The sequence below is a fragment of the Megalops cyprinoides genome, chromosome 2 (genome assembly GCF_013368585.1).
Source record: "Megalops cyprinoides isolate fMegCyp1 chromosome 2, fMegCyp1.pri, whole genome shotgun sequence".
Classification (NCBI taxonomy): Eukaryota; Metazoa; Chordata; class Actinopteri; order Elopiformes; family Megalopidae; genus Megalops; species Megalops cyprinoides.
Genome location: NC_050584.1, coordinates 13,418,308 through 13,443,315, shown reverse-complemented (window position 1 = coordinate 13,443,315; position 25,008 = coordinate 13,418,308). Strand labels below are relative to the sequence as shown.

The 25,008-nt window shown below is 45.9% G+C and overlaps 1 protein-coding gene across 2 annotated transcripts in view; it reads right to left on the bottom strand.

Moving 5' to 3' along the window:
• The window catches only part of zcchc2 (zinc finger, CCHC domain containing 2), a 43,122-nt gene extending 19,115 nt beyond the window's left edge, over positions 1-24,007 (bottom strand). For both annotated transcript variants that reach the window (XM_036521223.1, XM_036521224.1), the window contains exons 1-3: positions 23,045-24,007; positions 14,221-14,341; positions 13,852-13,922 (exon numbers count right to left, since the gene is read on the bottom strand). In XM_036521223.1, coding sequence (XP_036377116.1) covers positions 13,852-13,922; positions 14,221-14,341; positions 23,045-23,833 — 981 coding nt within the window. In that variant the 5' untranslated portion in view covers positions 23,834-24,007. The remainder of the gene's footprint in view (positions 1-13,851; positions 13,923-14,220; positions 14,342-23,044) is intronic.
• Between the last annotated feature and the right edge of the window lie 1,001 nt (positions 24,008-25,008).

The window sequence follows — 25,008 nt, the reverse complement described above, 5'->3', positions numbered from 1 at the left end:
TCACAGCAGAACCTGGCAAGGCTCCGGCTTAAACAACCCGCTCTCTCCCCAACATCTGCGGTCGTTTAGTAACCAGTACGAACTCAGCGCCGAGCTGGACGAGACCTGCCAGGGAAAACTTCTCCAGAAACAATAAGCACCTAATAAAGACAAGACATTAGCTCCGTTTGACTTCTTATGAGACTGGGCAACACGCGCAACGAGGAAATTAGAGGGACGTCCATGAAGGCGTTTTAGCAACTTAATTCTCATCTACTGCGCAGCTCATTACAGCTAACACATTCCTGACGGACTCAGGTGCGCTGGGTTCAAAAACACGACTCGAAAGCCTGGTTCAAACGCATCGTAACCACTGTGAATTTCTCCCCTGCTCCAGCCTCATTCCTATCGCTTATTGTTCATCGTATGTCTCAGCCATCTTCGAAAGGAAACAATTTTGTTTTGAGGGAGAGAGAAACAGTTGGTGCATGACACGTAAATGTTTTACCTTTGCTTTACTTCTGAGCCAGAGATACGGCAGACGGGTTATCAAAAGGAGGGGGAGGAGAAGACTTAGTTCTGGACTGTGGTTCTCATGAGGACTCCTATGGTCTTTTAGAATCAGAAATGATCTCAGTCATGATCACAATCATTTACCATACATTTCAGCACCTTTCAAACCATACTTGTGCCCTACTTCTTCCCATCTGAACACACAGTATTGTTACTACATTATTTAGCTAAGGTATTTGTTTATCAGACATCTGTATCTAGGGCAAAGTACACAACTCATGATCTACATATTATCCGTTCACACTGCCCTGAAGCAATACCTTGTGCTGCACCTTGGATTTAAAAGTAATCTTCTGATTACCAGTCTGTTTCCTAACCGCCACAAAACGGTGCCACACAAAGTGCACTGGGTATCATGTTTCTTGCAATGTTTTAAAGGCACTGGTGTAGCTCCACTAACATCTACAATGAGTCGGACAATTTAGGCAAGATCTTTACATGTTCCTCTCAAATGATTCCATGCCAGCTAAGGAAAAGTCTAGTCAGTCTTCCAAAAAAAAAAAAAAACAAAAAACAACGTAATTACTGAGGCTGACTGATGAAACCAAGCCCAGAATTTTGGTGCTGTAGAGGTGGCCAAACTAGGGCATTACACAGCATCACCACATCGTCCCCACATTCCATCGCTGCACTTTCGTTTGAAGCATCCTGTTCTCGCCTTTTAATTCCGTCCCCGCAATGACAAGCTGATGAAAGCAACCAATCTACCCATGAAAGTAACGATTCTTCAGGGATGTAATTTGGATTCCCTGCGGCCCTGTGTGGGGCAGTCTTCTTAACTTAATCTTCTAGACTTCAACTTATTGCAACTGTCATTTAAACTGTCATATTTTACACTGCATTCTGGCTGCTGGCTAAATGTGTTTCACCACATAACTCCCAAAAAAAAAAAAAAAAGTGACTGAATGCGCTTTAACTCCCAATCAAGAAACAGTGGTCTGGCCATAATCACATAAGCACTTTGATATCAGTGATCATGCAGATGCACCTTGTACATACAGTCAAGTGGTGAACGTGAACAAAAATGGTTCTATTAGCGGAGACTAAGCAGTTGTGTCTGATGACTCACTTTGTGTTCCCACTCCTCCTGGCACTGACAGCCCTCCCCACAACGCAGCCCCGCTTACATTTTGATTAAATCCTTGTAACTGAAAAAATGGCAGACCAAACAGGATAGCACTGATGAATCCTTCAAGCCGGAAGGAGGACGCAGCAGCGGCGAGTATGGCGGAACTCGCTCGCTGAGTGAGGTGGTGAACAGAAAGGAAAAAACCTAACGTGAATGAGCCTGCGTTACTGCATAGAGGTGGACTGAGTGTACTGCAGGGGTCATGCATCCAACTGGGTGTGTTGAGGGGATCTCTCGCGCCCCGGGTTGGCGTTTCATGGGCTCGCAGCTTTGGGAACACCCAGACGGCAGTGAGAGATGCACGTGCCTGCGTTTGTCAGACTGAGGGGGACACAGCCCCCGAAGGAAGTGCAAGTACATCAACACTAAACAGTTAAACATAAATCCTCAATGGCGTCTCCACTGTCAACATTGTCACACCTGCAATTACATTAACACACCGTAACGTCAGTGTAAACCGGCGCACAACTACGTCATCATTAATGTGTCAACTGGACTTTTCATCCCTCAGCTGGCTACTGCAATGAAAGTGAAATATCCCTCCTTGCTAAGTATCGAACACCTCTCTGAACACCTCAGACAACCTGCGTTTTCCATGCAGTTATTATTGATTTTCAGGTGGGAATTGAAAACGTCGCGCTGAAAATAGCCCCCAGGTTTTAATGATTTTGGCTGCTTATTGAGCCAGCACAAATAGCCTTGAGATATTTTCAGGTGCTGCAGATGCAGCTGCTGTTCTCCCACCATATCTAATCTACTCAAACAGACAAAACTGCCGCTGCAAACAGTTCGACCTCCCACAGAGAGAACATAATAAACTTCTGTAACGTGTGTGCATTGAGATAAGTGTTCGTTTTAAAGCAGGAAACAGGCGTTCTGTTCGTAAAGCTCACAGCACAGTGGGCAGTGCTGCAGAGACCTTTGGAATGGCACTGGTTGCAAGGTGCAGGTTGAACATCCTTCACTCTCAATGCAACAGCAAAGATGTTTATCTGAAGTTCTTGCAGAAGTCCTAGAACGCAAGCTAAAGAGGGTTACTCTGCCAACTGTCTACTGCATGCAGTGTCCTCCAGCAACACTGGGCTAAATATTTACAACACGTTTGCAAAATGTTAAACAAACATACACTGGGGGGGGGGGGGGGGGGGGGGTCGTCCTGGAACAGCTCAGTTAAACAGCCAGCACAGCTCAACAATGGCGAGGAGTGAACTTGGATCTAGTGGTGGGAACATTCAATATTCAGACAAGCAAGTTCTCAGACTGTTCATAAATCAATGGTGGTCAGCAAGCCCCATTAACACAAACAGTGGAATGGAAGTTATGCTAAAATATGAGGCCTTCAGTGCAAGTCATCTCTTGAAGAAACACGATGCAGCTCTTTCTGTGAGACTGCAATTCTCTGAAAGGAGTTTAATTACACTGGCTCATAATCTGGGCCAGCAGGGCTTCCCACATAAGCGGTCTGTCCTAACAGGATCTTCAGAAGCAGAGATGCAGACGTCAAGCCTAGGGCTCAACATTGCCAAGCACGGTTCCAAGAATGCTCTACAGCGAGCCCGGTCCTGTGGCTTCCCTCTGTCACTATGCTGGGTGACCCCCCCCGTGGACTTGCCCAGAATCCACCCTCAGCTACTGAGACACTGCCGGAAGCTGTGGCATCGCTAGATATGACAGAGCAGGGACCCCCCCCAACCTCTTGCTGAGGTGGTTTGTTGCGTTTACTATTACACTGGGTGAACAACAATGTGGCATGGCTGTGTCTCTGCTCGGGGGGGGTGGGGGTGGGGTGGGGGGGGGGGGGGGGGGTCAGTGACCTTGAGTCAAAGGGAGTCTGAAAGGCGAAAAAGCCACTCAGCAGTTCTCTGGTCTGAGCCAGCCTAGACAGGAATGCATTTGTCCATCGTTTCATCAGCTCTTCCTGACACAACAGCGTGGCCCGCCTTGCCAGTCTGCTGTCTGAGCTCCTCGCTGGGCAGGTTACCAGGACCCGGCCTGGAACGGCACCAGAGAACCCTGCCCCTCCGCTGAATTACCCAGCCATTCTGGCCATTCAGTGAGTCCATTACCAACGGCGGGCGTACAGGTAACAGGTCAGCACTGCTGTGGCTGCTGTGGATGCCTACTGATCTGTCTGTCTGGACAAAGCAAACTTGAAAGCTGTTTTCGTTAAGCTTGTAGGTCGATCGAACAGAGGATGCGAGCTGTCTCTGTACGTATTGCGAGCAGTTTCTCTCTTGAGTCTATGCTAGGACTTCCTGTGTAGCACTGGAGGGGGGGGGGAGGTCGGGGTCGGGGTCGGGGGGTTCCTAGCCAGGCCTTCTAATCTGCTCCATGGCAAGGTTTTCGGAACAACCACCTCTTTCATAGCCTGAATAATTAAATCATGTTATTAGAGAGCCGGCTGTACATGAGACCTGCAGTGGAAAGAAAGGCGAGCTCTGGCATTTGTCTGCATGGCCCGGGAAGCCCTAGAACCTTGCATGCTTATGACAATAGTGCAACTGCACAAGATTCCGCTTGAGTCAAACATAAAGGTTATGAATGTTTCCATGATTTACTTATTTGCCTTCGGTTCTAATTTTTAAGAAGAATGATATTTTACCTTTCCCCCCTTCACCTCCTTCGGATTCCTCTTCGGTGAACGAAGCTTGACGAGCAACAATGAATCAAGGCAAACGCCAGGGAAAATTAAATGAATCAGAAACTATCAATATTACCAGTAAAGACATGATAGGACATTCCAATACTGGTAGGAAGGAAATGACCCCAGGCCTACAGATCTATCCCTCTCTGAAGTCAGGGTGAGGCTATGATAATGTTTCAAGAAAGTATGGTTTTGGATTTACGTGGTCTTAAAAAAAGCACAGCGTTTTGAGACAGCAAAATACTGTAGGCCCAGGTGTGGAGAAGTTGACGCAGCAAACACTACACTGGCAGACCCTTTTTCCGCCGCAATGTGGCTTTCTCACATTCGTAAAAATGCCGCCATTAATTGTTTTACAACACACACAAAGTCCTGATTTCTGACACTTTTTCATGGACCTCCACACAATTTTCACTCATTCCGGTTACCCTGAACTTGAAATTGCCATTTCTGTTTGCTGGTTCTCAAAATGTTCAGTGGGGTTCTGTACGCGACAGGCTACTGTCAAATGAAGTTCTGCCACTGGGGCTGAGAGAGTGACTGGGGTGTGAGAAAAGAGCCTGCACAAATGGTTACACATATATGGGTTATTTTTTGCTCCATCGGGAATGTTAGTGCTACTTTCTTATTTTTGTTTGATGTTTTCATCAACTGTACTCAGGGGAGCTGAACATCGATCTTTTTCGTTTGGCACATGTGCGCTCTTGCTGAGTCTCGAATAACCTGTCTGAAGACCATGATTTGCGTTTTGCCATTGCCTGCGTCCTGTCATTTCTGAAACACCACACAGCCCTGTGTCACAACACGACATATTTAAAGAACACGATGCCCGCTTATAACATTGCGTCAATGGGAAAATGGGATTCATAAAGATCCAGTTTCCAGTGAGGTTTCCAGGAACATACTGTGCCACTACGGAGGTGACCACCGGCATTCAACTTCAGCATTGTTTTCAGACTGAATATAGACAAATTTAAGAAAGTAATTTTAACATCTTTGTTAGCAACCGCTATCCACCTTAACTAATCAAATTACGTTATTTTCGCTAAAAAAGGAGGTGATTTGTCCATTTGTCCTTCTTCATCTTCTCCATTTCCAGCTGCATTTAATCATTAGCATATAAAGACTCAAGATCAGTTAATCAATTCACCAACCCACTAATTCATCAGTATTGTTCAAGTCGACTATAATCACAAATGTAGTTGCTAGCTTGGTAACATTTGCTAGCTACTTAATCTTTCTTTACTCTCTGGAAAGCAAAATAGTTTATAATTTTTGTTTTCCTCTCAGAGCAAGAGAAACATTTAAATAGAATAAAAAATGTTCCTTGACTATGATCAGGTGAAAATGAAAAATCATGGGGACAGCAACAATTTAGGTAGATGCCCACAAGACCTGACTGTCCTTCCACTTTTGAATTTATACAGTCTGAGGTCCTGTCTGTGATGCTGCCCAAGACAACACTTAATTCCCTACAAGTACCACGTAGTGGAGTATTCGGTCTGGTGATGCCAACTCCTGTTCAGTCCCCTTGAATGGGTTACATAACTAGGGACTATGTTCTGAAAAGCTGCCTATAATGGTGGGCTGTATGTCGCTCCAATTTCAGCTACTTAACCTGACCGTGTACACAATCAAGGCACGCACACCGCCCACTGGACAGACATATTCACTGCACCAAAAACCACAATAGCCTTGAACACTAACAATTTATGCATTTTAAATAACGACCAAATTATGGGGACTAGCCAGCATTTTGTCCATTTTCACTGTAATGACAAAACTTCTCGTTGGCTCATCGTGAATGTTACGCAGAAATATGTATATGTAAATATATCTGTAAATACACAGTGATGCACATACACACACACCCACAAGAATGAATGAATCATACTGACAAATTGTTTCCTATCTTGTGACAATACCCCACCAATCCCACAATGCACTGCAATTCCCAACAAAAGAATTTTGCTTCGTTCAGGGTACAAAAGCTGCCCTCTCAAAACAAAACTGGTGTGTTTAACGTAGGCTCACATAAAACTATTTCAGCACATGGACAGATAGCATAGCAAGCCCGGTTTGCATTAAACGATAGAAGGGAGTCTTCCCTCCTTGACTTAAAAGGCTCCTTCTCTGTTGTCCGGAGGGTCACACGTGAAAGCTCTCCGCGGTTTGCTGTGGGGACAATCGGAGGGGAGAGACCGAGCAGGGTTGGGGGGGTTCGCGCGCAAGAGATGAGCGCACTGTCAGTTTCCATCACCTCATGTCCCAGGGCACAATGCCGCTGCGCCCATGCCCGCATTCCACGCTCATTCATTCAGCCAGTCGGGAGGGCAGTGCCCAGCATTCCTCTGTCAGGACACCGTGGTGCCTGGCCGAAGCCCAGCACAGCCACTGCTCACAGGGAGCACCTACAGCCTACAGTGGCCTTTCTCTGTCAACCTCTCACTCACTCAGCCCCCTCTGCCTGTCCCCGTGCCAGAACGGTTTCATTATCGTGACTTGGCAAAGGCCATATGAGGATGGAAATTAGAACATAATTGCCAAAGCAATTTTGTAGGCTATGCTCCAGCTATGCGAGATACAAGCGAAATTAAAAATGGGTTCATAATATATGACACGTCTGAGCACAGAACAGGCCCACGCTTAAAGGCAGGGATGTCTTGGGTTTCCTTACTGTCATGTCATTATTACTTTGTCTCAAAACACCTGTTTGACAATTCCCGGCACAACAAAAGCACGCCAAGAGCTTTCAAAACACTTGAATAGGCACTGATAGCGACAGATGACAACCAGCTAAACCTGTAGCATATTTCACAGGGAAAAGAGGGTGGGGAAGTAATTACGTATTGCATTTTTTAAACGCTTAACTGCTGGTGCCCGGATGTTCAAAACTACAAAATGAGAAGAGGAGTGGAGGCCATCTTGTTTGGTTACTGCTACCAGACTGGTTCAATGATTCCAGAAACCTCTGTCTGGAATACTGATGTCCATTTCTAGGCCTTGGTCCAGCATTTAAGCCTGATGTGGCGGCTCAACACAGGAACCGCCGAATATATTCTGTATGCATCAGTTTTTTTTTTTTCGTTTTTTTTTTCTGTGCTTCTGTCTGACTCATATGTTGTTAAATAAAGCATGATCCTTTTCAGCATGACCATTTGCTAAACACAGCTTTTCTTTTTCAGCCATAACTAGACAAGTGCGGTGCTGTCTAGCCTTGATGCAAAGTCGACTCCATTCCAGGGCACAGCGGAGGAGTCAATCGGAGTTAAACGCTGCTTCCTGCCTCCATTGTAAGGTCTGGATAAACAGAACGCGGGAGAGAGCCAGTGTCTGCAAGGGAGGGGAGAATAATCGTGGCCCTTTTTCAAAAAAAAAGAAAAAAGTTTCCCCTCTTGCATGGCTGTCCCGAGGGGATCACGGCTGTGAATGAGAGAAAAGAGGGATAATCTGCCTTTCACCCTCCACAGGGCAGTTTTAATACCACAGAGCCGAGTCAAAATGCAGCCTTTGGACAGACCGTGCGTACATATCTGTGTAAATCCATTTCGCGAACATGCACCTCAATCTTAAATAGTGGGACCTACCATGGAAAAACACCTATGAAACACAACAAAACAAAACAAAAAAGACCATTTAAAGGGGAACAGGAACAATCGGACATAAAAAAGGAAAAGGCGTACAAGTTGGGGTGGGGCATTCTTCATCTAAAGTTTGCCTGCGGAGAGATGTTGTCACTCTCGCCTGTTATATTCTGCCTGAATGCTTAATCGCCCGTTTGTGTCCACTGGGGAGCAGAGTGCTACCCTTACAACAAATGACGAGTGCTCCATCCAGTGCCCGTGGCCACCGAGCCGCTGTCCTGCCAAACGCTGTCTCCAGGAAAGAAGTCAGCCTGGAGTGGCACTCTCTGCCTCCGGCCGGTTGAGCAGACCGGCTGCAGAGCGCAGCGTGTGGACGTGCGTCCGCGTACGTGTGTCTGCCGGTGCATAAGCGAGCGGAGCAACTGGCCGCGCCAGTCTTTTAACCGCCTCTTTTCACCCCAGCCAAAAGGCAGAGTCTACCCGTCGCTCGCGGGCCAAGTTCAGAAAGGGACCCATCATTTCGCCCCGGCTTACGGGCCGTGTAATAACAGGAGTGCGAGGCTCTCCATTTTAGGAGGTCACACTTGAGCGCAGAGGTGCCCATCGGACCGGAGCTGATGACTAAACCGCCGTGAACAACACTCTCCACTTCGATGCTGGCTCCAAAAAAATAAGCAAAGAAAATTACTCAAAGAACAAGGCTGCTTTTCTATGGGCCTGTGGTTTGTATCATTGAAGAACAGTGCCCTTTCTAAATAAAATACTGGAAAGAAGGAAAGTGCGAGGCCACACATGCACCTGGCAAACAGGAGGTGTACATCCTGTTGCCACTAGATAAGAATCGTGAAGCATGATGCATCAACCAGCATCAACCCTTGTGAGCTGTGAGGCTTAACTTTGATTTCAGCCTTCTGAGCAACAAATGAAAAATAGCCACCTGTGCTGCCAGAAGGCTCCGTGTGTGTTATTGAGGACAGACGGGAGTGTAGTGAAGTAGAAATTAGCTTGGCTCCGCTGTTCCAACAGAGGTGATTACCAGGGCGCTGAGGTAGGTGTGCAGCGGCGACAGTCGGCCGCCCCTCCTGGCACGCGCCGGCGATGCGGGGCCTGGACACATGGCCCACTCTTTCAGCCAATGAGGCTGCACCTAGCTGCCACTGCCAAGGAAGGGAAAGGGCTGCTTGTAGCCCGGCAGCCGTGAAGTTAGACCCCCTGCTCTCCTGCCGCGGCTGAATAGCGGAATTCATCTTATGGGCTCCGAGGATACAATTCTATACTATGAGTGAGGGCCTGAAATCCCTGAAGTGTGTCCCAGCGCTGCTCTCGGATTCAGCTTCCTCTCCAACGGGCCAATCAGGGCGCGCCACTTGCAATGCGGTGAGCGCCGTCTAAACACCGACTCTGAGCTGGATAAAAGGGGGGACTGTTGGGCTGTCTAATTTCACCGTGGAGGTACTGTAATGAATGGTGAAAATCCGCACAGTTAGACATTCCGGGCGCAGGGACCTTTTCCATCCCGCCGAAGCCAGCGGAAAAGTCGAGATCCCGTCCGAAAGGCCCTGCTGCGTAGTCCTGCCTGGCGTGCGCCGCCCTGAAAGCCACCTGACTCCCGGGCCATTGTCCGGCTGTGGAAGGTAACGCGATGCGGGATGATGCAAACGCCTTGGCCCCTGCTGCAACACCAGGCCAGGAGCAGCCAAGACACGTTCAGGGCGGGGCCGCTGCCTCGCCACCAGACGGCTATTTTTACCCTCCGCTCCAGAGGGAAGTGGAAGGCTGCGCTGTGGACTCACGGCAGAGAGAGAGAGAGAGAGAGAGAGAGAGCAGGAGAAGGAGGACAGGAAATGAAATGACCGTGGGGCTTCTGAGCTGGGTCATTCCAAGGCGATGCTCACTACGAAACAGGATCCGTTCTCCCATCTGGGAAGGGAGCATGTCATGTTGTTGCCGTGTATCAATCAGGGGCCAAAAAACAAAACAAAAAAAAGTTTCAGATAATTGGAGAAGCAGCAAAGAAGGCTGGAGGGTACCTTAGGGGATGAATGGCCAGCAAGCACAAAAACATCTTTTTGTATTTGGCTTTTCTGCTGGGTTGACACGAGGGCTTTTTCCACCATCCATAGTAACATTCCCCCGCCGGTGTCCATGACACCACCATCCCCGAGGAGAAATGATAACGCATTACCTGAGGGCTTGTGGCACAGCGGGAGTACGCGGCTCGTTTTCCACAGAAAGTCTCAGCAGAGTAGCAGGCCCTCAGCTTCAGCACTGCCTCATCTGAAAGACAGGCTGCTGAGGGTCCTACAGCTGCTATAGGATCTGCTTCTACAGCTGCTACAGAACCCTACACAGTACATGCTGTACCAGAAACTGAGACTGAGACTTTTTCCCTCCAGCTGCAGACAAACCGGAAAAAAAAAAAAAATTACATGTGTTACGGTCAATTTAGCGTTCGCTACAATCCTCTTTGCTTTCGGTGAGCAATCTATCTACGCTGAAGGTATCACTTGATCATCTGTCTGTTGTCTGTTTGACTAGAGACTGTTCATTTAACCGCAGCCATTCATCATGGCTGACTACTCAGAGTGTACCCTATGATGCCGCTGAGCAGCTGAACGGAAAAGGTTTGTGTGGACAGTGTCAAAAGCCCCGGGCAGCAGAGCAGCGCTGCGCTCCGTCGCCCGTAGGGGAAGGGCGCGGGTGGGTGTGCGGCGGGGGGACGGGGGTTTGGAACATCCAGAGGTTCCTCCTCGGTCTCCCCGCCTCGCTGCTCCATCCCCCTGGTGAAGCTGCAGTCGTCCATCACTCCCAGTGACAGCACAGAAGTGAAACTTCCAGTGGAGGTGAGGGGAGGTGGAGGGCAGAGAAGGGAAGGCCGGTGGGAGCCTCGCTGTGGGCGGAGGACACGGCCCCCATCTCCCCTCATGAGGGCTAACGTGGCTGGAGCACGCCACAGGGGTCAGAGAAGTGGTAGTGATCACGGTAATAATAATAATAATACTAATAATAATAATGAATTTAGTCAGCAAGAAGTTCGACAAAGTAATCCTCCGTTGACTACTAGTAATTTCTGCTCCCCTCCTGGAGCGAATAAGTCACGTGGATAGTTCTTGCCTTGCTTGATGGGGCGTGCCATCCATTAGAAACTACGAGGCCCTCGGCTGCCTGGTTCTTCTCTCTGGAGAAGAGGTCCCTGACAGAGAGGAGAGAGATGCAGGAATACAGACAGCTGGCTAGACCTGAAATCAGGCTGGGGGAATGCTGCCAACCAAACGTGGTCACAGAGCATCTCATCTGCTGACCACCCCGAGTTCCTTTTTGCTTTAAGTATGACTGATGGGAAAAAGGGATGTGTCAGGGATGGGCGCATCTACCTGTACACATGTCACGGCTTCCCTGGCCACAAAGTAAGTCAGTACGACTCTATGACAGCTACACCCCACCCCTCAAGGAGAATTCATGGGTCCCCCCAGTTCGTTCAACTGTGCCTGGAAGCACTTAAAGAGCTCTCTCGACATGTTTCAGATTGAAGAAATGCACATCTGAGGACAGGATTTGCTGACTCTTCCAAAGGAGGGGACAGAACATGCTTAAATGATGCGAAAACAATCTTTGAGGGGGCAGATTCAAGACGAAAGAATAAGAAAAAAAAAAAAAAAGTCATCCCACGAACTCATGAATCAAAAGCGCATGGCAGCCGGTGGGATTTCCTAGGGGTGAGAACAGCGCTGCAAAACAGCGATGAGCGCACCGCCAGGGGCGAGATTGGGAGAATTATGATTCGGGGCCGAAGACGCTGGACTCCGGCCAAGTTCCAAGGTCAGCGACATTGTTCCATTACTTCACCATAAACAACTTCCTGACCCCCCCCCTCCCCCTCTCTGCGGCTGTTTATACACACAAACACTGAGCAGACCTGCTACAGTGCGGAGGAACACCAGCGGGGAGCCCCCCCCCAACTCGCCAGCCACTCCGCAGGGGGACGGGGGCGGCACCGAGGAGAATGCAGCGGCGGGGGTTGACGGGACTCACGCAGCGGCGGCGGCGGTGGCGGCTCCTGACTTTGGATGAAGTGACTTGCGCTGATCTGGCGCACTTTCACACGGGCAGCAATGCGGCACTGACATCTTAACATGCCGTAAAATCCACCATAGCCCCAGCATGCTGCGCTATATGTCTGGTCATCTTCCCTGCTCACGCAGATGGGGGTTTCTCTTCTGTTGATGCTAATTACTACAGACAACTACTCTATTCCATGCCCCTGAACCCTTCCTATAACCTCAGCTAAGCTGCCAGTCCTGCTCCTACCTTACAATGTATGCCCCTACAGCATCCATCCATCCAATCCCAAATCTCTTTCAGGTGCATCTAATTAGCATGTATTATTTGCCCATTCAAGACATGCCTTTCCACATGTAAATTACAAAAAACTGCGATGCAAGAACTGAATCAACAAATGCATTGGCAGTGATACGTTGCTTGACGAGAATATCAATTTTTCCCCTACCTTATTTCATTGGATTGCGGCAACTTAGCCTCCTCAGCCAGAAACAGACAAGACAGACAGAAATAACAGGCCACCATTTACATCACAAGCCTAAAATGTCCACAAGGTTCAATACTGCTTCACATTGGGCACAAAAGGTAAATTCAAGAATTAACTGTCCACTGAGCTTGCTGACAATTAACCTGCATCCCACAATCAGACACTGACACTGTCTGGTATTCCTGATAATGCCACCATTCCTACAATTGCCACTGGAACATAACACATACCAAAGCCAATCTCTGGAATCAACATGCAATAGGTCAATGATAATAGGGTATTCCATGTATACAGCAACCTTCATGGACCTCAAAGCTCTCTGCGCTGAGGGGGGAAGGGGGTGGTGACTCAACCACCACCAATAAGCAGCATTCACCTGGCTGATGCACAGCAGCTATTTATCTCCTGCATGCTCATCACGCATCATGTGCAGGATTCATTCAGCCTTTTATATTAGTGGATGATCACATTATTACGATTCAGAAAGCCGAACTCTGCACGCAACTAAGCGGGTTGGAGCAGTTTTGAATGCACCTGTATGTGTCAGTAGGATGCCTCTTTTCTCAGTAACTGCCTCTGAAGAGATGAATGTCAGAACATGAAGTCAAAGGAAGCATGATGAGAAAGACGGGCCGGTGCACGCAGCCCCTTCGGGAAAAGACCTCAAATCTTTAACAGTATGTTTTAAAGCGGCCCCATAAACATCTCAATTTAACAGTGGTAGGGCTGCGAGGCCCGCCTCCAGCGTGTTTTCCCTGTGCCACAACGGTGCGCACACTTCCTGCTCAGCCTTTGAGCCCGCCATGCCGCTGTCCCCTCCCCGCTCCCCAGCTGGAATGAGACAATGTTGAGCAACGCGCTGTCGGCCTGGCGGCGGGCCACCCTCTTTCCCTCCAGCCTCTGGCGGTCACCCCTGTGCGCTACCGGATGTTTACTGGAGGGGTCGGGCTGCTTTTTTCCACAGAGAGGAGGGAGACCAGAAATACGTAATGCGTCAAGCCTAAGGGCCTTATCAGAGTGTTTTTGGACGTGGTGTGTGCGTGTGTGTGTGTGTGTGTGTGTGTGCGCGCGCGCATGACAGGGAGAGGCAAGTCTTCTCGCTCTCAGCCTTGCCTCTTCCTTTGGCGAAGTGACCTCCAGTCTGTTTGTGGTCCATGCTCCTCTGGTCAGACAACTCGCAATTTCCTGTGACCGTTTCCCGTCACCATGGCTGGTAGAAACAAGGGTTCCTGCTCCCTAACGTGTACATCTTACCGCTGGTTGTGGGAAGAAGGCCACACGCAGCGACAGAGCCACAGAGGCCTACTTGCCATCTACGGTCACCACAGTTAATGGTGAACATTGCAAGGGCCATGCTCTTTAGGCATTGGGAGTACCATGGGAAAAGTGAACATACCTCAAAACTGTACTCCTTGTCCGTCCTGCTTCTTGAAATCCCCTTCAACACAATCTTTTCTATGTGCACCGCTGAAAAAAAAAAACCGAGAGGAAGACTTAGCATGTGTTTGGGAAACACATAAACACTTTAACCACGTGCCTCTTTTAAGTGTGCAATGTAAGCTCTGTATCTGGCCTACACCACTGAGGCCCAAGTGTTGAATTTCTTTTGGAATCTTGTCACCTGTCAATTGACTAAACGTGTGTGCGTTTTGTGAATGACCTATTCTGAAGGTAGCCACCCCTCTGAAGTAAGCTGTGCGGTGTTCCCAGCCCTATGGGTGTCAGAGTTGAGTGATTAGGTGCGAAGTTTCTCGGCCGGCCTCACCTTCCCTCTGGGGCTTCCTGGCGGGGGACTGGCTGCCGCGGTGCAGCTGGGCTCTGTCGCACAGGCTGGTCTCGGCGCCGGGGGAGAGGTAGTCCGTTTTCGGGACCTTGTTCTGCTGCAGCTGAGGGGAAGGAAAGTGAGAGAAAGGGGGTGAATGGATCAGGCTGCCCAGCATTCTAAGAGGCAGCATGTCTCAGACTGCAATGCTGAAGCAGCTGAAAGGCAGGACCTAACGGCCAATGTAATGGCCAATCCAAGCAGCGCCCCGACTGTATGGCTTTGTGACACCGGGCTCGGGCCTGGTGAGCGCCAGCCTTATCGGCTTGGAAACGGGCACTTCTGACAAATTCAGACTGACAGCCGTCCCAGGCAGAGGGTCAGAGTAAAAGGCATTTTGTCCGAAAGGCATCAATTAGCCTGGCTCCGCATTGTCCTTTTACAGATTTACTCCAGAGGACGAACTGTAGCAAAAGGACGAACAGACAACGCATTCAAACCCGTATCTGCCCAGTGCCTTGTGCAGCGTTTCACATTACTGGGGCTGTTGCTTATTAAGCCTGCAACATTCAGACCGCTACCGTTTCCCACGGAGGACCCCGCAGCCATTTCACACTCCCATCTGAAGAAAGCCCTTGACGTTTATTTGATGTTGACCTACAATATCCATACAGTCTTCGACATCCATAAAAAAAGAATGGCGTCTGAATGACACGGAGGCTAACAACGCAATTAGCACTTACCATGACGATCTGCTTTTACGACATTTCTGAAGATAAGTTCATTTACATTCATTTTGGTTAGCCTGAAAGTGATGCTGATATATTACAGCCCAGTTATCAAGGGTGTATACTGGAGAGTGATTTACATCCTGCTTCAAGCACTTTAGAGAAGAGACACCAGCTGAACAGCTCCCGTTGGCCAAGCACTCCCAGGCCCATACTACCTTTTGCATATTACAACTTGCACATGTTCTACTGAGAGTAAGCAAAATGAGTAGGTCTATGCAAACAGAACGATCACAAGAAAAACAACTATGATCATTTTCCATTTTTTTCCATCGTGTTTAAATAAACATAAATAAACTTTCCCGTGCAACGTGATTTGAAACTCCCAGTGATTTCATCAGCACTGTGTACAAATGTCTGGGTGACATTTCAGACATACAGTGTAAACATATCTCAATCCATCCAGCACTGAACTGAAGCACTGAACACATCTGACTTGCTTGAACATGGACACGATATCACTCCTATATAGCATTAACATTGCTTCATTTAAAGAGGCTGAGTTATAAATCTAGAAGTGTCATTTATGATGAAAAAACAACAAACTACAATAACAACGATATGGATTATATTTTATTATATTGTTTTGTATTTTTTTTCTCATGGCATTATATATGTGCAAAAACATTGCATAGCATAACACCCATTCCACCTCTGGTGCATATAACAGCAAAAAATATACCAGCCACATCAGCTAATGGTTTTCAGAGTTGGCTTTTATCCCTTGACATGAAATTAGCCATGAACTACACAGGGCCAGAAATGGTCATCCTGATTTAATTTTTCATAAACTAGACATCTGTTGTAGCAGGAGGTGAATCACCATGAGCTTGCGCCGCGTTTCTGGAGAGGGAACAATTCTTATTCAGGAAATCGGATGAAGAACTACTGCTTGCTTTTCAATAGGAGGGGGCTTCTGAACACTGAATGGGCCACTGCGCATTCTGTCAGAAACTCACTCCTTGTTCTTGTGAAAGTCCTACCAAAGATGTGCCAGTGCAAAGTCCTGGGAGAGCGGATAATCACAGAGAGATGTTGCTGTGCACTGTGAGGGGTATTCACACCACGCGTGATGTGCAGAACAGAAAGACTGAAAGAATAAACACAATGAACAGAGCTAGAAATTACATGAATTTCCCTATTCACCACCAATATGCAAACAAACAAAAAAAAGCGACGAATAATCCTAATTTGAAATCATATGAAGGCCCTTTTTTTAACATTTGGGCTTGAGTGCTGAGCCCAGTTTGAGAAGACTCTGACAGTAAAGGGGACTGTTGCACATTCTCAGTCCTGGGGAAAAGCCTTCTGAACCGTTTTACAGTCGGGGATACTCGACTGAACCTCTAACGTACTCGGCCACCGCCAGCTCTCAGTGTAATGGAAGATAGCATCTCCAGCCAAACAGATTGGCATTATGGAAAAGGCCCTTGCAGCAGTGACCTTTCACAACCACGCAACAGACTGCGCCTTCCCCCCTTGTGTCAGAATCATTCCTCCAATCCTTCAATTGCCCATGCGGGAGGCTGACCAAAATCCTGAGGTTTTAATAACAACAACGCAATCGTGTTCCCTTGGCCGGGTTTAAGGAATGCTGCTTAAGTTGCCGCTTGTTTCAGATGAAGTAGTCCAATCTAAAATATCTGCAGCCCCTGAGACTTCACTCCCTTCGCTGTTAGTCATCCAGCAAGCTGCTTTATATCGAGTCATACTTGCTGGCAGACGGCGCAACTTGTGCTGCAAAGTTTATGCGAGCCTGGGACTTTGGTGGTGACAAGTTGTCACAGAGGCCACCTTACTGACATCACTCATTAAAATGAAGTCCTGATATGAATTCTGGCCCATTAATTTCCTTCATCTCAATTAAAGGCTGAAAAAAAAAGGCTCAGGATTAAAGCAACAGCCAGCAGGCCAAAAAGTAGTGTGAAAAAAGTCTGCAATACAGGATACGAAGTTCCCCATCTGTGAATCGTCTTAATATCTCCACTTACCCACGAGTAACAAAGATACAGGAGCTGATTTAGTGCACTGACATTTAGAGTAACAGAACAGAGAAAAAGGGGGGAGAACATGCTCTCTGTTCCAGAGTGAAGAATGCAAGACCTTTTCCAGCACCCTGTGAAGACTCAGCTGCTAGTAGTGAGCTGCTCCCTGCCTGGCTCTCCAATGGGCCTGGTTCTACTGTAATCTCCTTGCGTGCCTGTTGCCAAAACAGCAACATGCCAGGCGTAGGATGCCTCGCACAGAACACATATTTCTTCATGGAATGAGCCGTTAAACGGCGAGTGTATTTGGGGGTTTGGTTCCACAGTGGCCTTTATACGATCTGAAATAGCAATTAGAGCGACCGCCCTGTGACAGGCCGGGCGTGTGAATGTGCTGGGTGTATATTACCGCTCACCCTCGCCCAGAGAGGGCCCGGGCCTGAGACTCGGCGGGACGGCTTAAAGGCAGCTCTCGGAGAGCTTGCGTCATGCTGACAGTCGCGAGCACACCGTAGACATGACTGAAAACAAAATCCGGTCTTCGTCCCTCAGATTAAGGCAGTTAGACCGGCATGTTTCAGCCCTTCAGGCTGACCTGCTGGTAATCTCTGTGAGAAACAGCCACAGGGGCCACGGGGGCCAAGGGGCGGCCATCCCCCCCGAGACCGCGGGGACGGTGAGAGGCCCGCGACAAACAGAGCCGCGTCTCTCCCAGCTACTCTCTCTGGAGGCAGAGGGAGGGAGGGCAAATCTGTCGTCACAGTGATCCGGACACAAAGCGAGTGGGACAATGCGGCCATTCAGCGGAGCGCCGCGAGGTTTCGTTTAAATAAACCCGGCAGAAAAATGGCGGGTGACAGGCCGGTCACGGGAGGCGTGGATACTCGTTCCAGATGCGTCCAATTCCTTCACAGCTATGCCCCTCTATGGCATTTAAAAAGTTCATCCTGTTCTTTATCTTCCACCACAAATATCTCAAATATGCAACAGCTATCCCATGTAGACACATAATCATCTGAAAACTTACTTCAAGAGACTGTGGTGGTTGAAATTATGCAGCTAAAGCTCGTACATAGGCTAGTAGCTAAATCACAATCATAACACAGTGCGTTTTCACTCACTGTATATAATTACATATTGGAATGTATTACAATTATTTCTATTACAAAAATGCAGTGATTTGAAATAAACAGTGAAGCAGATAAGTCATGCGTACATTGTGAGCATATAAGAAATTCTATTCTGTCATTGCACAGGCCACAATAAATCTCTACTCTAAATCTGTCATGTCAATATTACTTCATGAGCCTGAGACTAAGAGCACGCAAAGCACCAATGTGTACCGCCCTGGCTATGTCAATATAGCCTACTGTTCAGAAAGCAAGGAAGTAGCCATGTTTGCAGAAAAACACAGGCTAGTTAGATACACCTCCTATATGTCAGCTCAGAATTCTGAAAACCTATTGATGTTTTACGACAAACATGTGTACATTGTCAAATCCATACTTAAGTCTTGAAAAATATTTTTACAGTAAGTGCAACTTTAAATGTCAAATTGAAATAATGAAGTTGTAATTCAATCCACAACCTAGGACAAGTGATGTGTATTGATTCAAACATTATGAAACTCACTGAGTGGACAAGGAATTAGGATATCAAAAATAAGCCTGAAAATGTTGAAAATATTTTTACTCCTTAGGTAGCATTATTCATCACAAATGATGATAATTAAGTTTCAAATTTATCCACATTTTTCCCCACACTCCCTGACAATTGCTATCGTTATTAATAGTTGTGCTAACACAGCTGGACTCCCCCGTATCACAAAACATATCAATTAACAAACATGAACGGTGATGTAAAATTAAAGGCTGTTTAATTTTTTTTTTTTTTTTACATTTTTAAGCCTGCTGAAGGACAGCTCACTGCCATGGTAACATAACTACATGCAACTACCAAAATAATGAAAGTGAACTATTTCACATTGGCCTAAAACTAGGGTGCAGCAGAGGTGAGTATGACACAGTGGGTTATAGTCTGTCCATAAATGACAGCTTCCTGACCCCAGCACAAAGACAGAGGACAGGCTTTCCCTAAACAGGACTCTGTTTTATGAATTTCACCATAAAGTCTATACTTCACAATGTCCACTTCCAAGTATCCCCAAAAGCCATTTCTTTATTCATGTTTTACTTACACACATACTACATCTATGGATCTCTTATGGTTACACCTGTACACGAAACACTGCAGTGGTATATCCACATCCATATATTATGGCATGTCCATGAGAATATGTGAACAATCAAATGGCATCCACAAGCTATGCTTTTTGCAGTATTGAGCCTTGTTATTCAGCTACTGGCGTCAAATCCCTAGTCGCTGGTGCAACATCCTGTTCTTGCAGCCTTGCCAGTTGTGAACACTTATACTCCATCAGCATCACTTTAATGCTGTTCTCAATCTGCACCCCAAGACACAGACTGGAGGGGTGAAAATCGGTCTCTGGAACTTCGTGAGCATCGCATTCCAGAAGACCAATGAGGAGAATAACTTCAGCAGTTGTGTAAATATGCTGTACAAGTCTCATGTATGGCAATTTGTGCTGAGTATGGGGCTTTTCTGTCCCTTAAGTTTTACAGCAGATTTATTTATTGATGGCAAGTGGAAAAAAACTTCATCCTCTTCCCAGCCGATTTAATGTGGGAGCAAGTGAAACCATATTCAAGGTCATACACACGCACAGTAACAGAATCTCCTCTCAATACAGTTGTGGAAACACACAGAATTGATTGAGAGATGTAGGCTCTTTTGTAATCTAGGGAACTTTTTTTTTTCTTTTAACAGACCTGCTTACAACAATTTCCTTCTCTCCCACCATTTCCTTCTCTTTGTTTTTCCTCTTAAACTACTTGATGAAAATTAGGAAAAAAATGGTTTAAGAGGTGGAAAAAGAAAGAAAAAATAGTCTTAGCCATTAGAAAAAGAAAAAAAAAAACAGAAATCGCCCTTTTTACAAATGAAATGTAGTGGCCGCAGTTCATTGGTTGGTTCATTAGTATTTGGCTGAGGCTGCAAGGACAGCTTAACAGAAAAGTGTATCCAATTTACCATTAACGTACATTTGCTGCTGCAAGACCTTGCTAAAAATTGCCTGCAATTTAGTGTGTTCCAAATTGGGCCCAGATTAAGAATAGAAATCAAAGCTTAAAATAAATGACATAAAAACTTAAGTACACATATAGCAATGAATAGCCTACATCTTGAATTTCTGGACTAAAACAGCAGCAATTAAGTGCATACACTTTTAGAAATAATCTTACGAAAAGAAAAAAATCTCTCTCCAAACAACAGAGTAATATTGTGTTTTCACTTGCCACATGCAAGTGTAGCTGGCCTGCACTATGTTGGCTTGAGGTCATAGTCATTCAAAATGTTCATTTACATTTGGAGACTTTTTGTTGGTATACCTGACCTCAGAGGTCAACTTTCTCACTCCACTCCAACATACCAGCTGTAAAAAGCAACAACAGCAGTTGTGAATTTCAATTTTTTAAGGTTGTTTACATTTTATTTATAGAAGGTTACATGCACACTAAAGAAAACAGAATGATGATGCTGCTTGTCTACCTTTACATATATAGGGGTACTTTATCTTAATACATCACGCCGACACTTCAATTCAAATTGTTTTTAATTTTCCAGTGCCTTTCCCCCAATTGTAACATTCTTCGCAGTAATCCAGCGTGAAAGAAATGCACTACTTATTTATGGGAGCTGTCCTACAGAGTGTGGGAAAAGAAACAAACAAAAAAAAAAAACATGTCCACTGTATCACAACACATTTACTTAAGATTGGCCCCTCCTGAAGTATCATGTGAGGTGAGACCCCCAGCCAGGTTGAGGTATACATGGAGGTAACGGAAATGCATCCAAAACCTGAACGACACTGAGGTACAGCTGAACTGTGAAAACATGGTATGGAAACTTTATACTGATGTGAACTATGAACTATTTTTGCTGCTAAGACAAACTAGCTTGCTGGAGATTTACTGTGTTACATTCAATGAATTATTAAAAATGAAAGATGTATACTAGTACGAAAAAATGCCCTGGAGCCCCTTTTTCTTGCCATTTTGTGTCCAATATAAAAGTGAGACACTACCACACAGTATTTAAGTGACTGTTTCATCTTATCTGTTACAGACTTCGCTTACTTTTAAGAGGACAGGACAAATGATGTATGAGTCCAATGTCACAGACTGCAGCTGCGAAGTCCAGAATTGTGGGACAATTCTAATTTCCTTGGAAATACTATGACTTTCAAAATAGACATTGGTATGCGTGTGAAAGCTCCAAGGTGTTCTAGGTCTACACAACGGTATTCAAATATTTATGACTGCTTACAATCAAGACGAAACGAAGGAAGGTGGCATCTCTGCTTGAAAATATTGTTGCATCTGAACCTGCTAATGAAGTCAGCGAATATATTTCCATAATGGATTAATGAGAAAAGTTGCCTACGAATCATCTGCTCATATCGCCAACACATTTACAAATAAATATTTTCTCTCTCTGCAACAGCAATGCCATTTTCAAACCCCCTCACAGACAGAAAAGTCTAAAATACCGCCTTGACGTTGTTCGACTGGCTAGTGAAAGGCACAGCTCTTTCGGGAAACTGGGAATCAATGTAACAATCGACAAGGGAAGCCCCAGCAGTCACGGGTACACGCCCCTTTCAGACATATCTCTATTATAATTGGCTGATGACTGCGCGGATTTTAAACGTTACAGCTCTAACGTTCTTTTCCTTGCTGTCAATCATGACGAGGCCCGCTTGAGTCACGCTCAAACTGGTAACGTTACAGTTACACCCCTCCTTTTGTATTAAATAAATAAATTAACTGGAAAGCTCATCGCACATGTGGAAAAATGTAGAATGTTTACATGTTCGTACGCATTAGAAATAACAATAGGAGCTCATGATTAAATCAACCAGCTTGCTAGCTATATGTGCACATGCGCAAAGATTCCACCCATCTAAAAAGGATTCAAAGCTTAAAAGGGTTCGGATCCGATTCACAACTCTTTAAGATAGCTAACTACAAAGTTAAGACATATTCATCACCAAATACCTGATGTCATTATAGCGTATGTTGCCTTTGAACTCACTAAAAATTGTTTAGTTACCTTTGATAAAAACTGAATTTGTTCAAACGACTATGTCCCTTTCTTTGGCCTTCAAATCACGTTTAGCACAACGCGTTTCACTTCCAATTTACTGTCATGGATTTGACATTTAGAAGGACAGCGTGCTTACGCCAAAATATCTAGTTAGTCAGCCAGTTAGCTACACATATTCAGTCGTTTTAGACCTAAAAATGAATTATCACATTAATGAAAACAAAGAAGACAGGCCATATTAATTAAGTAGGTAAACTGTAGACATTCGTTTCACCACTTCGCCACGACCGGAATTCCAACAGCGCTTGTACCAAGGAAACTAGCAAACGTTAGCTAAATTGTGTCACGTCAAAAAGGTGGATGATTAGTTAAAGATCTAACGTAGAGGATGATGTGATTCAGTCACATTACCCATCTTGCCAACTTCCTCGCACACTGAAAATACCAACCTCGTTAAATTAGCTATCTGACAAGCCACGGTAGCTTTGTGATATTGCCTCTAACTAGCTAACGCTAACGTAACCTGTGTTAGACTTTGATACCCACATAGATAGCTAGCAGATTACCTAATGTTACTACTAACAATAACCCACTTAGCTCGGTAGCTATCTGTCCATCTAGCTAAATTATAATTTACCGATTGGTTAACGTTGGGTAGCTAGCTAATCAAATAAAGTTAGCTAACAACTTTAGCAACCATAGGAAAAGTGACAGTAACAGCTAGCTTGCATAGCCTGTGAAGAAGCTAGCGCAACATTACTAGTTGTGACACCAGTACAGGCACCGAATTTGCCAGTTTGATAGCACAAGAGAGCAGCTGTCTAGTTAGGTGGCTAGCCAGCCAGCGATTTGATGTTCATTCTTTACCAGAGCGTTGCTGCTGTGTTGGTGGTTTCGCCTCTCTTCTTCGATTGCTACCTCCACTTTATCCAGTTGAACCCTGACAGTCTCTCTTTGATGGAAAGGGAAAGCCGGGTGCAAGGAGGCCATAGTAAAAAGCAAGGCCAACTGTTCCAGGGGTCCGACCTCTGCCTCCGCTGGAGGCCCACAGCCCTGCACTGGTCTTCCGAATTCATCACCATCCTCACACGGTGGATGGAACGGGAGATGCTGAGGGTCCCTGTAGGAAGACACTGGGAAGCCATAGTTTTTGAAGTACAAGGCGGGATCCACATGGCTCAATATACGAAACAGTATCCCCGCACATTCTCTGTTGTCAGATCCCAGGAGAGACAAGCAGACGAGCAATTTGGACCTCACGACAGGGTCGGCAACGTCCGTCAAAAGGCCCAGATCGTTTGGACTGTTCGCCCTTATTTCAAAGTCCCGCAGGACGTGGAAATCTTTCCGCGCTAAGTCCTCTAGACAGGAGCCCAAAAAGCGGAGCTCTAGCGGCTGGCACATATGAAGCAGTCCGCACATAAACTCGATTCGCTTGGCCGGATTTAGGTGCAAGCCAAACCACTCGAACACCGTTTCCTTATCCAACTGAAGGGGATATCCTAGTCCTCTTTCGGAATCCTCGGTTCTGTTGGAAGCCGCTTGGGAAACTGGGCCGGGAATATGGAGATTGCAATCGGTATGTTCCTGCTCGTCCTCGGCCGTGTCGTCCCCTCCTTCCTCCGCCGTTCTCATGGGCAGCTTCATTTCAAGCATTTCAGCTCCGCAGGAATGGCAATAAAGCGAAAATCACGGATAAAAATACATCGTTTTTTTCTTTTAACCCACTGTTTGGTGACGCGGAACTGACTGTAAAGTTTTATACGATATTTTGTAATAATCACAGTGACACTCGGCGTTATGGCTGTAGCTAGTTTACTCGATCACTAGTCTGCTTGCTGAAATCATGTCAATCATTACAGACTCCTCCCCTCTCGCCTTAGCTACTGGGTCTAAACCACAAACAACGTTTGTGATGATTAGACCAGCCCACGAAGAGATAAAGTACCGTAAATACTGTAGTTTTTGTCCTCTAATTTCTATGCACAGTTTCATATAAAAACGGAATTTAAGAGTAAACAGCATAAACAGTTACAATATTTGAGTCCTACATTTGAGTCGAGTTTGTATGTTAAGTTACACACGTTAAAATTAGCAGGCTACTGATTTGCCCGGCTTTGTTATCATCAATTGAATTTCATTACTTGGTTATTCGAATATGTAAAAATATCCATTCATACAAATCAGGTAAATTATTTATATTTTGCGTATATGAATGGCTTCTACAATGGAATGTGGATCAACTAGCTTGACACTAAATGTATATTTAAAGTATAACTTATTACAGACTGGTTGGTCAGATTTAAATACCATTTTATAAATGCACTTTTAAAAGTGTTGCCATTTAAGTGAATAGTGTATTATATGTAGCAAAAATGACGGACTATCGGCAAAATGATACCAAATATCATGGTACTCCACGAGCAGAACAGAACAGAACAGGCTTTGTTGATCTGCAAAGATGGGCTCCCGGCAAAGATGGACAACACTGACCTCTTGTGGTCACAATAAACACATGTCACATAAAATTACTCTCTGCCCCCTTTCTGATTGATTGAAAGGTCAGTTGGAGCGAAGACCAGCATTCATGATAGTTCCACGGAAGAAGGTCTGAAAAACGCATTTGAAATAGCCAAAGACAACAGTATTTTCATAGAACATTTTGCAATATGTTTTGATTAGATAAACCACAGATTTGACACTCGACATGTAACAAATATTGTAGTTTAAGTAATGTTACGGGAAAATTGGACATTGAGCAGCAACCCAGAAAGTCTGCTGTGTGGTTGTCAAAACAAAAATGGCTTGGGCTTGCTGTACTTTCTGTTTAA